At 34.5% G+C, this 13,082-nt stretch overlaps 1 protein-coding gene across 1 annotated transcript in view; it reads left to right on the top strand.

The window, feature by feature from the left end:
• LOC108733111 (ras-related protein Rap-1) overlaps positions 1-10,700 on the top strand; it is a 41,417-nt gene extending 30,717 nt beyond the window's left edge. Inside the window, exons 2-4 of the mRNA XM_025981161.1 lie at positions 432-548; positions 1,639-2,083; positions 10,506-10,700. Coding sequence (XP_025836946.1) covers positions 463-548; positions 1,639-2,083; positions 10,506-10,700 — 726 coding nt within the window. The 5' untranslated portion in view covers positions 432-462. The remainder of the gene's footprint in view (positions 1-431; positions 549-1,638; positions 2,084-10,505) is intronic.
• The last annotated feature ends 2,382 nt before the right edge of the window (positions 10,701-13,082 follow it).

Here is a 13,082-nt window from a genome sequence, read left to right as displayed (position 1 = left end):
ATCCATTTTTTTCACAATAACAAAAGTTGCTTCACTAAAAATGCTATAATTCACAAACTAATGATCCGACAGCCGTCAAATTTATAGACGCGTCTTTTGAAGGTTAGGACTAACTGAAAATCATATGGATTTAGTTCTGGTGCCGCCATCTATGTGTCAGGCCGGGGACTTTTCAATTGACCCTAGTATATAGCTCTATTAATTTTGTTAATGTAGAAATCAAGTACGAACCCGTTATTTACTATGATTTTTAGAAACATACCAAACCACGAAAACTAAATCACACATCTGATTAACCAATAAGAACAAAGAGACCCATTTTTTTTTAACTGAATATCCAACATTGGAAACCCATCTTTAAACTTGAAAAAAATGTTCTCTTACACATTTTCCTTCCATTTACATTCCTCAATAATTGTTATTTATTACAGGGATAGATACATCCAAATCATTTCGACTGCTATGAAGGGACGACATCAGTTTCGACGAAGATTTAGTTTACAACCATCTTTTCTAAAAGAAGAGCCTGAAGATGACCACGGTAGCAGGTACCTCTTTTACCCTATATTAATTTCATACTTCATAGTTTCATAGAGTTATAGAGCTACGGATGCATCGTAGAGAAGTAAATATTAGGAAGGGAGTCAGACAGGGATGCACACTGTCACTGCTACTTTTTAATCTATACATCGAAGACGCCATCAACATCATTAGAGACAGTACAACTGTAGGGATAGATGTGCAAGGGCAAAAGATTAGTATGCTTAGATTTGCAGATGATATAGCAGTATTAGCATCTAGCAAGGAAGACCTAGAGATAGCTTTAAATAAAATGGAAGCGGTACTGACAGATCAGTACTGTATGAAAATAAATAAAAGTAAAACTAAAATACTGATATGCAAGGGAAGAAAAAGTAGGGAAAGAGCGAATATAAAGATAGGAGACGAAAAATTAGAAGAAGTGGCTGATTTTAGATACCTAGGAAGTCAGATAAGTGAGGATGGAAGGAGTAGTAGGGATATAAAGCAGAGGATAGCGCAGGGTCGTGTCGCCTTTAATAAAAAGAAGTCACTTCTATGCTCGCGAACGGTTAATTTAGAAATTCGAAAAAGGTTGTTAAAGGTGTATGTTTGGAGCACGGCGTTGTACGGGTGCGAAACATGGACAGTGGGAGCGGCGGAAAAGAAAAGGTTAGAAGCGTTCGAAATGTGGTGTTATAGGCGGATGATGAGGATATCGTGGGTAGAAAAGGTTAGAAATGAGGAGGTATTGGAAAGAACAGGAGAACAGAAGACTCTATGGAACTCAATATGAAATAGGCGAGATAGGTTGGTAGGACAACTTCATAGGCCTGTAGGTCTAGTCAGAGACATATTAGAGGCAGAAACAGGAGTTAGGAGGGGTAGAGGTAGACCTAGATTAGATTACTGATCGCAAATAGTTAAGGATGTGGGCTGTTCTAGTTTTAGGTAAATGCGAAGTTTAGCTCAGGATAGGAAAAAGTAGAGGTACGTGTCCAACCAGTCTTTGGACTGACGACCTTATTATGATGATTAACTTCATAGATCGATTCGTGTAGACCATACCAATAACGTTACGCACAGAAATGGCGTCTTTCTAACAGTGACTTTTAGCAGGGGTCATAAGACAACGGAAGAGTTATCTGAAGCGGACGAGAAAGGTGACACAATAAGCCCTACTAGTACAAGCGTGCGCCACAAAATCGTGGTTCTCGGAGGAGCCAAAGTTGGAAAGTCTTCCCTAATCACCCAGTTCCTCTACAATTCATTTTCGCCAAAATATAAACGTACAATAGAAGAAATGCATCAAGGAAACTTCACAGTCAACGGCGTGCAACTCACCTTGGACATCCTGGACACTTCAGGGGCTTACGAATTCCCAGCCATGAGGGCCCTGTCCATATCGTCGGCGGACGCGTTCATACTGGTTTATGATGTCAATGATGCCGCCACATTTGAAGAAGTTAGGGCGCTACGAGATCAAATACACGAAATTAAGGGAAGCACAGCCGTACCGATCGTCGTTGTGGGAAATAAAACCGATCTTGTCGGGGAAAGACAGGTAAGATATTAATCAAGATAAGGTACCATGATTTGTAAATGGTTTCATTTATAGATGGCAGAAATTATTACTGTATATTGTTCCAAATTTCTACATTATTCATTCTATTTAACTGTCTAAATAATTCAGAAAACGACCAGCTATCCCAGATATAGGATGCTTCTGAAACATGTAGCAAATTTTTGTAAGAAAACCAGACAAACTTTCAATCCGAAGCCGGCGCTGGCCGTGAATTGGCAATCTATAGAGAAATTGCATTACATTTAAATAACTACATGGATGAAAAATGTAAACAGTGACGGTTGTGTAACGCTTAATGAAGTAAATGCCAACAGCTTACTATTATGCTAATACATATAATAATCTTTAGACGACCGTTGCAATAACAATTAATTAAACAACTAGCTTGTTCATCGCTTATAGTACGTAATATTATTTAAAGTACACCTCAACGAGTATTAAAAACTCAAAATACAAAGAAAATGCTCGTACAACACGGATGCTGCAGCTGATTGAATGCGACGTTGCAATGTCGTATTTCCCTGCGTGATCCCGCCAGGACCGGACTGGCCTTTCAAATACGGTTCTCTCGAAAACGGTGGACTTTTCGACCACTAAACATTTACCTAATTTTCTTGTTTTACAATGCCCTATCATATTTCAGAAACACCCTGTGTAACTTAACATATCCGTGTGCACGCTTCTCTATTGTGTAAATGTAAAGAGAATATCCTCGTTCTGGAAATTATTTTTGGTAACTTTGTGTCTCAGCACTCGCCGATGCGGTTAATGAGAAAAAGGAAAACAAATATTTGAATTGTCAGCCGAAGCTCTCGCTGTCCACATTTTGTCGTATTTCGTAATGAAATCCAAACAGACACGTATAGATTCAAGTTGAAAGGGTAAAAACCTTACGTTGAATAATACAATCCGTTTTATCGTCCAAACGGATCGGATTTTGTGAAAGCAATTAAGTGCATGCCTAAAACAAATAATGAAAGTAAACGAAGTGTTAGGCATTCGCTATCAATAGCAAAAACAAATGTGTCATTGCATGAAGTATATCCGGACTATCTTACAAAGAAATCTTGAAAAAGTTTTCACTCCAATTTTACTTCGCAGTCGCCCGAACGACCCGAGCAACAACCATCTTGATCACACCTTGATCTTTATTACCCTACTTAGTCCTTTAGGAAATAGTAAAGACTTCTTAAACTTACTTAGGAGTCTTGAAAAGGAAGGCATAAAAACTCCTACGTCCAATTTTATTTGCAGACGCCCGCACAACCCAAACATCTATACTGAAATGTAGTTGTTTATTAAATCATTGCTAATGACAAAATATCCTGTAAGAAATTGTAGAAATTCTCCAATTTTATTCGCGTGGAATTCCAGCCCCTAACTACCACGTATCCTATCACTGCAAGCACCTGCACTACCCTGTTAAATATTGTGGTATTTTGGCGTCCACATTAACCACTTTTCATTCAACGGAGAAGCAGCTTATTGGCAGTATAGGTACATATAGTTCCCAATAAATTATCTGTGTGAATGGATGTATCTTCTTTCTTGTTTCCACTTGGACTGCAGTCATTTGCTGAGTTTTGAACACGCCCTTGTTACGTTAGGAAATGCTTCATGAGTTGTACAGACAAAATGAAAAGAGATAACCGAATAACAATAATCGATGCAAAGGTTAGAAGTTGTTTAGTTACGCAAATATCAGAATCGGCTTTATGATTGCCTGGTTGGGATTATATCTTCAAACAAGTGTCTTTGCTTTCCTAAATTCCTGAGAATGTTGAACTTTCTTTAAAGTCCCATGCTGGCAACATGGTCAAATTTTGCATGTCTGCATCTCTTTCTGTTACACATCAATCGGTGTAATGTTATTCCCTTTTCTTTGTTAGTGTCCGCTGCAATTCCTACCTGGCATCACTTTTCTATGTTGACGATATTCCCTCCCTACAACGTCTACCATGAGTAAAAATAGACGTTCTGTCAACAACCACTCTAGTCTAGCTAATAAGTTGAAAGAAGAAAGTTTTATTACGGACTATGCCAATTTTGAACGACGTCCAAACTATAGAAAACAACTTAATCATAAATAACTTTTTTAAACGATAAAGTAAATTTTCTCTTAAACACCACGTATAAATTCATCTTTCACTTCCACAGGAAGCCTTTTGAATATTTTAACCCCACCAACGTCTACCATAAACTGCGTTGTGTCAGCTGAACAATGGGGTGTTAAAACTAAATGTCTCTTCTCGTGATGTTACAGCTACTTATTTCAAATTAACGACGTTATAAACAAATACACATACACACGTATGATACACACAGACAGAAAGATGCCTAGTGCGGGAATCGATATCGATTTGCTATTAAGAAAATATCGCACGCAGGAACACATAATAGATTGATGACTGGCTTTTATGCTCATGTATGTAGTCCTGAAATGGCGAAATGGCGTTGGGCGAGTAAGTGCATCACATAAAAAGAAGCCAATTGGAAACTGAAAAAAAGACGGCGGTTAAAGGTGAAAGGTCAGAAAAAATAAATAAGTACTGTTCGTTTCAGGAAGTTAGAGATATGCCCCTTCCGTTTATTAGGATGCGCCGTAGCATAATTCCAAATTCAATCATATTTGTCTGCGTAGCTCATTTCTTCACCGATCATCGAGCGAGAACTAGACAAAAGTGTACAGTACCATTTGCAAAATTATTTAAACTGCCTCGTTAAAATTTAACAATATGCTTTATTTGAAAGCATATTTAGCCAGAAATAATAACAAGTGAATTAACTTAACGTTCTACACACCTATAAAAATTTTGCTTTGTTTTCTATTGTTATTTATATACATTTTTGTTTTAAGAAATTGCTAAACATTTTCGTCTAGTACTATACAGTTCTAGCCGATTTCGTAAGACCGCCCATCGAGAGCTCTGCTCGTTCAAGCTTGTTCCAACTATTTCTGTCTTGCTCACGCCTAGTGTGTATTCTTTCTATCTTCGCGCAGATTTCTTCAAGGTCACAATTCAAACAAATTGAAATGGGCTGTACAATCGTGGAAGATGTCTTATGAATTCAAATGTATATTGTTGAAATTTAAATGAAAATTTCGCAAGAATTTTGCTGATGATGTCTTAACTCTGGTCTTAATCTTGATGATGGTCTTGTTCATTTAGTCATGGTATTAATACTGGTCTTGTTGTCACCAATATTATTTATCATTTTAATTAAACTCATTTTATTGTCTCAAATTCTCCCATCTTCTCGCCTGTCTTCGTAAATATTTAAAACACCTCATTCGAATAAAGTATCATTTACTGTTAGATTGTAATTCCTTTTTCTACAGGTTTTCGTTTCAAACAAAAAACTCGTCAAATTAAAAAGATCCGTTAAAAAGGACATTATTGCAGTCCGGAGTATTTTTAGACACCTGAAATGGCCCTAAATAAAGCGTAGGGTGTAGATTCGCTATTCGACTTTATTACTTCAGACAAATACACTTGAATCGCGTTGGGCGCTTCGTTCTTAGAAAAGAAAGGAAGGACATTATTGCGACAATTGCGAATTTGATAGTAGTGGAAAGTACGCTCATCACGGCCTACTACGCTCAAACGACCTTTTGTATTAAATATACAAACGACCAACGGCATTTATAATCCGTAACTTATTTCATTATAATACGTCAACAGAACGTTTAATAAGGAATGGTTGATTTAGGGTGATTTTGCGAAAAAAATCCTAAGTAAACAACTTAAATAATAATAGCGAACTTATTAAAGTGTGACGAAATTCTCAGCCAGCTACCTTCAAAGTCCGAAAGTTTTAATAGGACTCAATCTTCTTACCGTATTACGTCAGAAGATTGAGTCTTTTCTAGAATGCTAAGATTCTAGACGCCAATATTTGGTGTAGATATCAAGTCTCTCGGTTAGAGGATTCAAAATTTATTAAAGAATAAAGAAATGATTGAAATTTTCAATCAACTACCTTCAAAATACGAAACTTTTGAAAGGACTTTATCTTCCTACCGTATTACGTTAGAAGATTGAGTCTATTATAGAATACTAAGATTCTAGACGCCAATATTTGGTGTAGATACCAAGTCTCTCACTCAAAGGATTCAAAATTTATTAAAAAATAAAGAAATGATTGAAATTCTCAATTAACTACCCTCAAAATCCAAAACTTTTAAAAGGACTCCATCTTCCTACCGTATTACGTCAGAAAATTGAGTCTTTTCTAGAATGCTAAGATTCTAGATGCGAATATTTGGTGTAGATATAAAGTCTCTCGCTTGAAGGATTCAAAATTTATTAAACTATAATGAAATGATTGAAATTCTCAGCTAGCTACCTTCAAAATCCCAAACTTTTGAAAGGACTCCATCTTTCTAGCGTATTACGTCAGAAAATTGAGTCTTTTCTAGAATGCTAAGATTCTAGACACAAATATTTGGTGTAGATACCAAGTCTCTNTCATTTCTCATATATTTTTTTATGAAAATTTCAATTTCCTCAACATCTCGTTTTATGATAAAAAAACAGATTTCAATTTAAAATTTATGTACGCCATTTAAATTACATACTGTTATTCTTCGGTGAGGAAAATTACCTTGTGAAAAGGACAAATTGGATCTGGTTCTTATCGAAACTCTGTGAGGGCGTACTTCTACTCGATCTTTCAGCTTTTACACAACAAAATATTTTATTACCGAAAGGCGCTAAAAAAAAGAGTAATCTCAGTTTTCCGAATTTCTTTTTTTTTTTCATTATATTAAAATTGTAATCATTGCAATTGTAACTCGAAAATCTTACAAAATAGATCAGAAAAGACAATTAACTTACACTGTATAATAAGTAAAAGTACACTATAAGCAAAAACAAAAACTGAAGAAAAACTAAACAGCATTTTAGTACCTAATACCGTTGTATCACGATCTTCTTTTCAGTTTTTTCTAATGTTTGTTTAGGAATCAACGAACAAACACTATTCTATAAATGTAATCTATTAAATCTAGCGCATTGTAATTAGTGCAATTTTAAACACGTCATTGTTATAAAACACGAAAAACTCATTACAATTAGATTGTAAATATAGATCTTGACTTACTGTTTATAAACGAATAATAAGTAATTGCAAAATGATGATAAGAAATAATGGAACCAGAAGATTGAGTATTTTCTAGAATGCTAAGATTCTAGACACAAATATTTGGTGTAGATACCAAGTCTCTCACTCAAAGGATTCAAAATTTATTAAAAAATAAAGAAATGATTGAAATTCTCAATTAGCTGCCCTCAAAATCCAAAACTTTTAAAAAGACTCCATCTTTCTACCGTATTACGTCACAAGATTCAGTCTTTTCTAGAATGCTAATATTCTAGACACCAAGATTTGGTGTTGATATAAGTCTTTCACTTGAAGAATACAAAATTTATTAAATATATAAAATCCGAAACTTTTAAAAGGACTATCGTATTACGTAGGAAGATTAAGTCTTTTCTAGAATGCCGAAATTATAATTGTAAGGAAATGATTGAAATTGTTCGTGTAATTTCTCATTCGGCTGCCTTCAAAATCCAAAATATTTAAAGACAAGATTGATTGTTTTTATGCAATTACGTAGTTATGAACCCTACCGTCTAGTAATAATTTGACGTCGCGACGCGTCGCCGGTTCAACGATAACAAAAGTTATATAACAGAGGCAGAAGTTGACATTAAAAGTTAAACGTCTAAAAGTCTAAATTTGAAGAAAAGTCAATTGATACCTACTCGGGGAACAAATCCGGTTGACATGCAAATAATCAATCAATCTACTGAATAAACAAACGTCTGGCAATATTCCGTACTACACTTTCAGTTTCGAACTGATTAATGATCTCCTACTTCTATTGGCTGACGGGTACAAGGAACTTCAACTGCGGCTTTATTTCCCTCTTTTATGTTGAAAACTGTGATTTCTTTCTTTAGTGTTATACTGTCAAACAGTCCGCCCACGTATGGACTTCTACCATAAATAACTTTTTTAAACGATAAAGTAAATTTTCTCTTAAACACCACGTATAAATTCATCTTTCACTTCCACAGGAAGCCTTTTGAATATTTTAACCCCACCAACGTCTACCATAAACTGCGTTGTGTCAGCTGAACAATGGGGTGTTAAAACTAAATGTCTCTTCTCGTGATGTTACAGCTACTTATTTCAAATTAACGACGTTATAAACAAATACACATACACACGTATGATACACACAGACAGAAAGATGCCTAGTGCGGGAATCGATATCGATTTGCTATTAAGAAAATATCGCACGCAGGAACACATAATAGATTGATGACTGGCTTTTATGCTCATGTATGTAGTCCTGAAATGGCGAAATGGCGTTGGNTTTTAAACAGAAGTTCCCAAATCTTTTAAAAACTATTTAGTTATTGTTCAAACATAACGAAAAAGAAATTCGAAAGAATAAACTGGAGTCCTGTTCCTGGTCCTACTTTCCCTTTTAGTTCATGTAGAAGGCAGACGTCTTTGCGCACAACAAAATTAATTATTGTTTACTTATTTATTTATTATGAGCCTCGCTGTTGTTGTTCCTCTTAACTCGAAATCGAATTAGGTCACAATACAGGATTCAGTGGAAAACACGCTTTTCAGTTTGTTTAACAAATAATGTACTTATTTTCATCCATACAACGTTATCTCGCGCTCCACGAACCTGCTATAAACTTTATCTGATATCTATGTACCTGTGTATTATTAGGACGAGTTTTCCCGGTGTATTTTATGGGGCTTGCGTCGAATGCTTTTCGGCTTACACACGTCCGACACGTATCGCTGATTAATTCAGGGAAAATCCTCAATTTCCTACTCGCAAATTTTCCAATTTATTACACCGTTTTACAGGGACTTGAAACAAGCCAAATTTAACATATTCGCATATAGTTAGAACGTTCAAAATTGGCATAGTCCGCAATAAAAGTGTCCCATTTACTTTCTTCTATCAACTTAATAACTAGACTAGAGCGGTTTTTAGATAATACCACAAATGGCGCGATAAACGCCATCTGTAGTACGATGTTACATTTTAGGATTACGTATACATATTTAAATGGACCTTGTTATATATATATTTAAATGGACCTTGTTGGAGCATATACATATTTAAATTACATATTTAAAATACGTAATCCTAAAATGTAGCATCGTACTACAGATGGCGTTTATCGCGCCATTTGTGGTATTTGCTAAAACGCGCTGTTAAGACAGCAGGTAAAAGTTGGTCTGTGTTCTGTCGGAGCTGTTTGCGACGCGCTGATGAGATCCAAAAAAGATCAAAATCGCGATCCGCGTCTGGCAGTTTCGATAGAATACAGACCACTTCGAATTATTTTATTGGACTAGAGCGGTTGCTGACAGAACGCCTATTTTGTTACTCACGACAGACGTTGTAGAGAAGGAATATTGTAAACATAGAAGAGAGATGCCAAGTAGGAATTGCAGCGGACACTAACAAAGAAAGAAAAGGGAATAACGAAATTTTGAAATAATTTAACTCCGAACTCCAAATATTGCTTATTAGGCTTATTTGAGTTTGAAGATTTTGAAATAGAGCAATTTTGGAGCAAGATTCGAGCTCAACTATGAAAAATAGGTAGAAAATATCATCCTGTTTGAGTTCTTTTGTTTTGAATCTGCTAGAATGGTGCGATCTATTTGAATTTCTTCTCTTTTTCGAAGATAACTGAATAAATATTCAAAGAACTTTATGATTTCCAATTTATTATTGAATTGCAAGCTCAAATATGGCCCCAGGAAAGCCCTAGATCGTTCAAGTTTCGCGATACCTATCCAAATTTCGCAATCATACAAGCCAAATTAACATCAGTTGAACTTTTAAGTTATAATGTATCAAAATCTTAATGTGCTAAGGTAATTCTAAATGAAGATTCGAATAATTAAGTGATAAAATTTAAGTCTTAAGTCGAAGATCACTGCTCTCTTGGTTATCCTATTTAGGGTTCCGTACGTCAAATAGCAAAAAAAAGAGCATTGTAAAGACGTTTTCATACCAGTTCTTAACAAAACACGAAATCTAATTATAAAAAGAAACGGCGATGACCTGATAAATGGAAGAAAAGTCATTATTATCCTGTTTTTTACGAAAATAGAAACGTTACCCTTTTTCTGTTGCCTTTTATTCTATTAATGAAAATCCAACTGTAATTAAAAATAGCTATAAACTTTTCTTAAAATAGCTACGTAATTGAAAAGACATTTTCGTTCATCAGACCCATTTGCATTTCCTTCTGTATCTATTGTAATTAATACTCATAATAACTATCTCAAACGGAAAAAATTTCCACAACAAAATAATGAATCGATTTTCTTTCTTATTGATTTACAGGTAGACACCGCCATGACAGAATCGGTAGTGACCGTAGATTGGGAAAATGGGTTCGTTGAGACGTCGGCGAAAGAAAATCTAAACGTTTCAAAGGTTTTCAAAGAACTGCTGAGCCAGGCCAAAGTCAAGTATAACCTGAGTCCTGCCCTGCGTAGGCGCCGTCGCCAGTCCTTACCGTCNTTGAATTCGTCTTAATTGTTTTGCAGTTTTTCTTTTGTAATGATGAGTCGCGCAGGGGTCCGGAAGTCAGTCAAAATGTAGGCTGACAATCCTCGCTCTGACTTTGCACAGGCGAAGCGGACGAGGGTTGGAAACATGCGCAAACTGAACAAATTAATATGAAGATGCTCCTGTTCTTAAATGGTTTTATGATCATAAACCACTATTAGGAACCAAGTAATAAACTATAATTGCATTATTCTTTTTTGATCGTCATGGTAAAAGAAATTCATGCGTTATTTCTTAAACGAGATTTGTAAGATCCAACTACTTATATACAATAATAAATAATAATTATAATAATAAAAACAATTAATTAAAAATATGACCGCTGCATACAATGTAGTATGTACAAAAGGGGTTTTCGTACAGATAATGTGTTATAATGAAGGTGTAAGTGGGACTTGACATAATATGGTCACAATAGTAACTATAAATATTGATTTGGCAAACAACTCAAAATGATTAAAAATTAATATTACGTACATAAGTACACAAAACCACCTACAGGGGTTGCTCTAACTGTTTTAGGAGATTTTTAGAGAAATTTACCGATATTAATTAAAAAAGTATATATTTCATTTATTTATACACTTTTTTTTTGAAAGCCGAAAACTTTTCGTCAGTGTCCTGTTACTTATTTATATTTTGGCAGGATAAGTCCCGTAGCCTCCCCTTTGTGCTAATATTTGCCAATTATAATTAGCACACCCCTTATTTTTAAATGATAAATAAAGGGGTAGGTAATACACTATAGGAAAGAACAAAACTACGTAATTGCAATTGCCCAATTGCAACTAAAGTATACCAGATATTTGTTGGTTACAAATGATAGGTACCATGGGCCATGGTTGTTTGTCAAATTAATCCAAAAAGTGTAAATACTTAAATAAACTTTTTCAACTCTAAAATCTAATGTCGGGTAATGAGACACGGTATGCAAAATCAAGTAAATAGTGGATGTTATAGTATTTGTTTCTCTTCATTACAATTTTTATTTATCGAAAAAAAAGACACCTGTTACTGCCAAAAATGTTGTCGACACACTCGTACATGAGAGACTGAACTTTATCTGCTAGTTAGTTAATCAGTTAGTTTTTACACCGACACTTGCTACATTTGTAATTTGTATAGAATCGATTAATTATATTAAGTACCAATTAAAATAGCCTCGATATCAGTGAAAATATGGGATCAAATATATCAATAAATAATGACCTAGCAAAACAAAAAAAAAAGAAAATTCATTACTAATTACTACGTATCATTATCGACTTACCTTAAACAATCGCAGTCTCTTCGATCAAGGCTTGCCGTGTCTCATACGCCCCAAAAATCTGCAACAATAATACAGTTTATTATTGTAAAATTAAATGCATACAGAGAAATTTAAACTGGGCATCTACTACTAAAGTTAAAATGTGATAGCCAAGTTTTACAATTTTATGGATAATATTAATCAAATCGCGTCAACATTTCAAACACCCTGTATAGAAACACCCTGTATAGGTACCAATGCATGTACGTATATGATGCCCAAATAAGGTAACAAACTTGCGCAGTGTAAGTATGACTCATATAATCCTAACCAGAAAGAACAAGTCAAAAACTCTACACAAAACAAAAGAAATATTACAATAATACTTGCCACTTAATTAATTATCAATCGTTGACGTAATGTTCACTATGATATCACACCCCGCACTTGATAACAACCCGAAATTACACAAAAACAAATCGCTAACAAGATGGCGTTAACACACACGACAAACCTAATAAATTCCGTACGATCATAGACAACTGAAATAATTTTTTGTTATTCTGCGAGATAAGCCGAAATAAAAAGAAGCACGACACGATCTAAACGATGCCTTTCACTCGATCGAATTCTAGAGGTCAAAAAAAGGGCACCGACTATAAATAACCATAGTTACAGAGAGCCCTTCGTCAAAAGAATATAAATTTATGTTGTTAAGTTTCTCTGTAAACATTGAATACGTACACACATACCTAAATATATAAAATATGAAATAGAATAGAAATTTATTACTTAAATAATAACAAAATAAAAAAAAATAAATAGGTCCTACAAGTACGCAGGGTAGCTCACGATATAGTGTCAGGGAAAAAGTAAAGAACCCTCTACCCTTAAGAATATTCAAAAAAATCATTTAAAAAAGGAAAATTTTGTTCAAAAATCTGCTTTTTAAACAATTTACCTTAAAATTAAAATAATTTCTGTTAAACTTAACTGAACTTAAACAATGATTAAACAATTTCATTTATAAAAAGTCGTTTAAATTGTAGTTATTAGAGATAAATAAGAATTAATTAATCGTGAAATGCGAAAAATATCCC

The sequence above is a fragment of the Agrilus planipennis genome, unplaced genomic scaffold (assembly GCF_000699045.2).
Source record: "Agrilus planipennis isolate EAB-ADULT unplaced genomic scaffold, Apla_2.0 scaffold1, whole genome shotgun sequence".
NCBI lineage: Eukaryota > Metazoa > Arthropoda > Insecta > Coleoptera > Buprestidae > Agrilus > Agrilus planipennis.
Note: the sequence above shows the minus strand (reverse complement) of the source record. Positions and strands in the feature narration are given on the sequence as shown.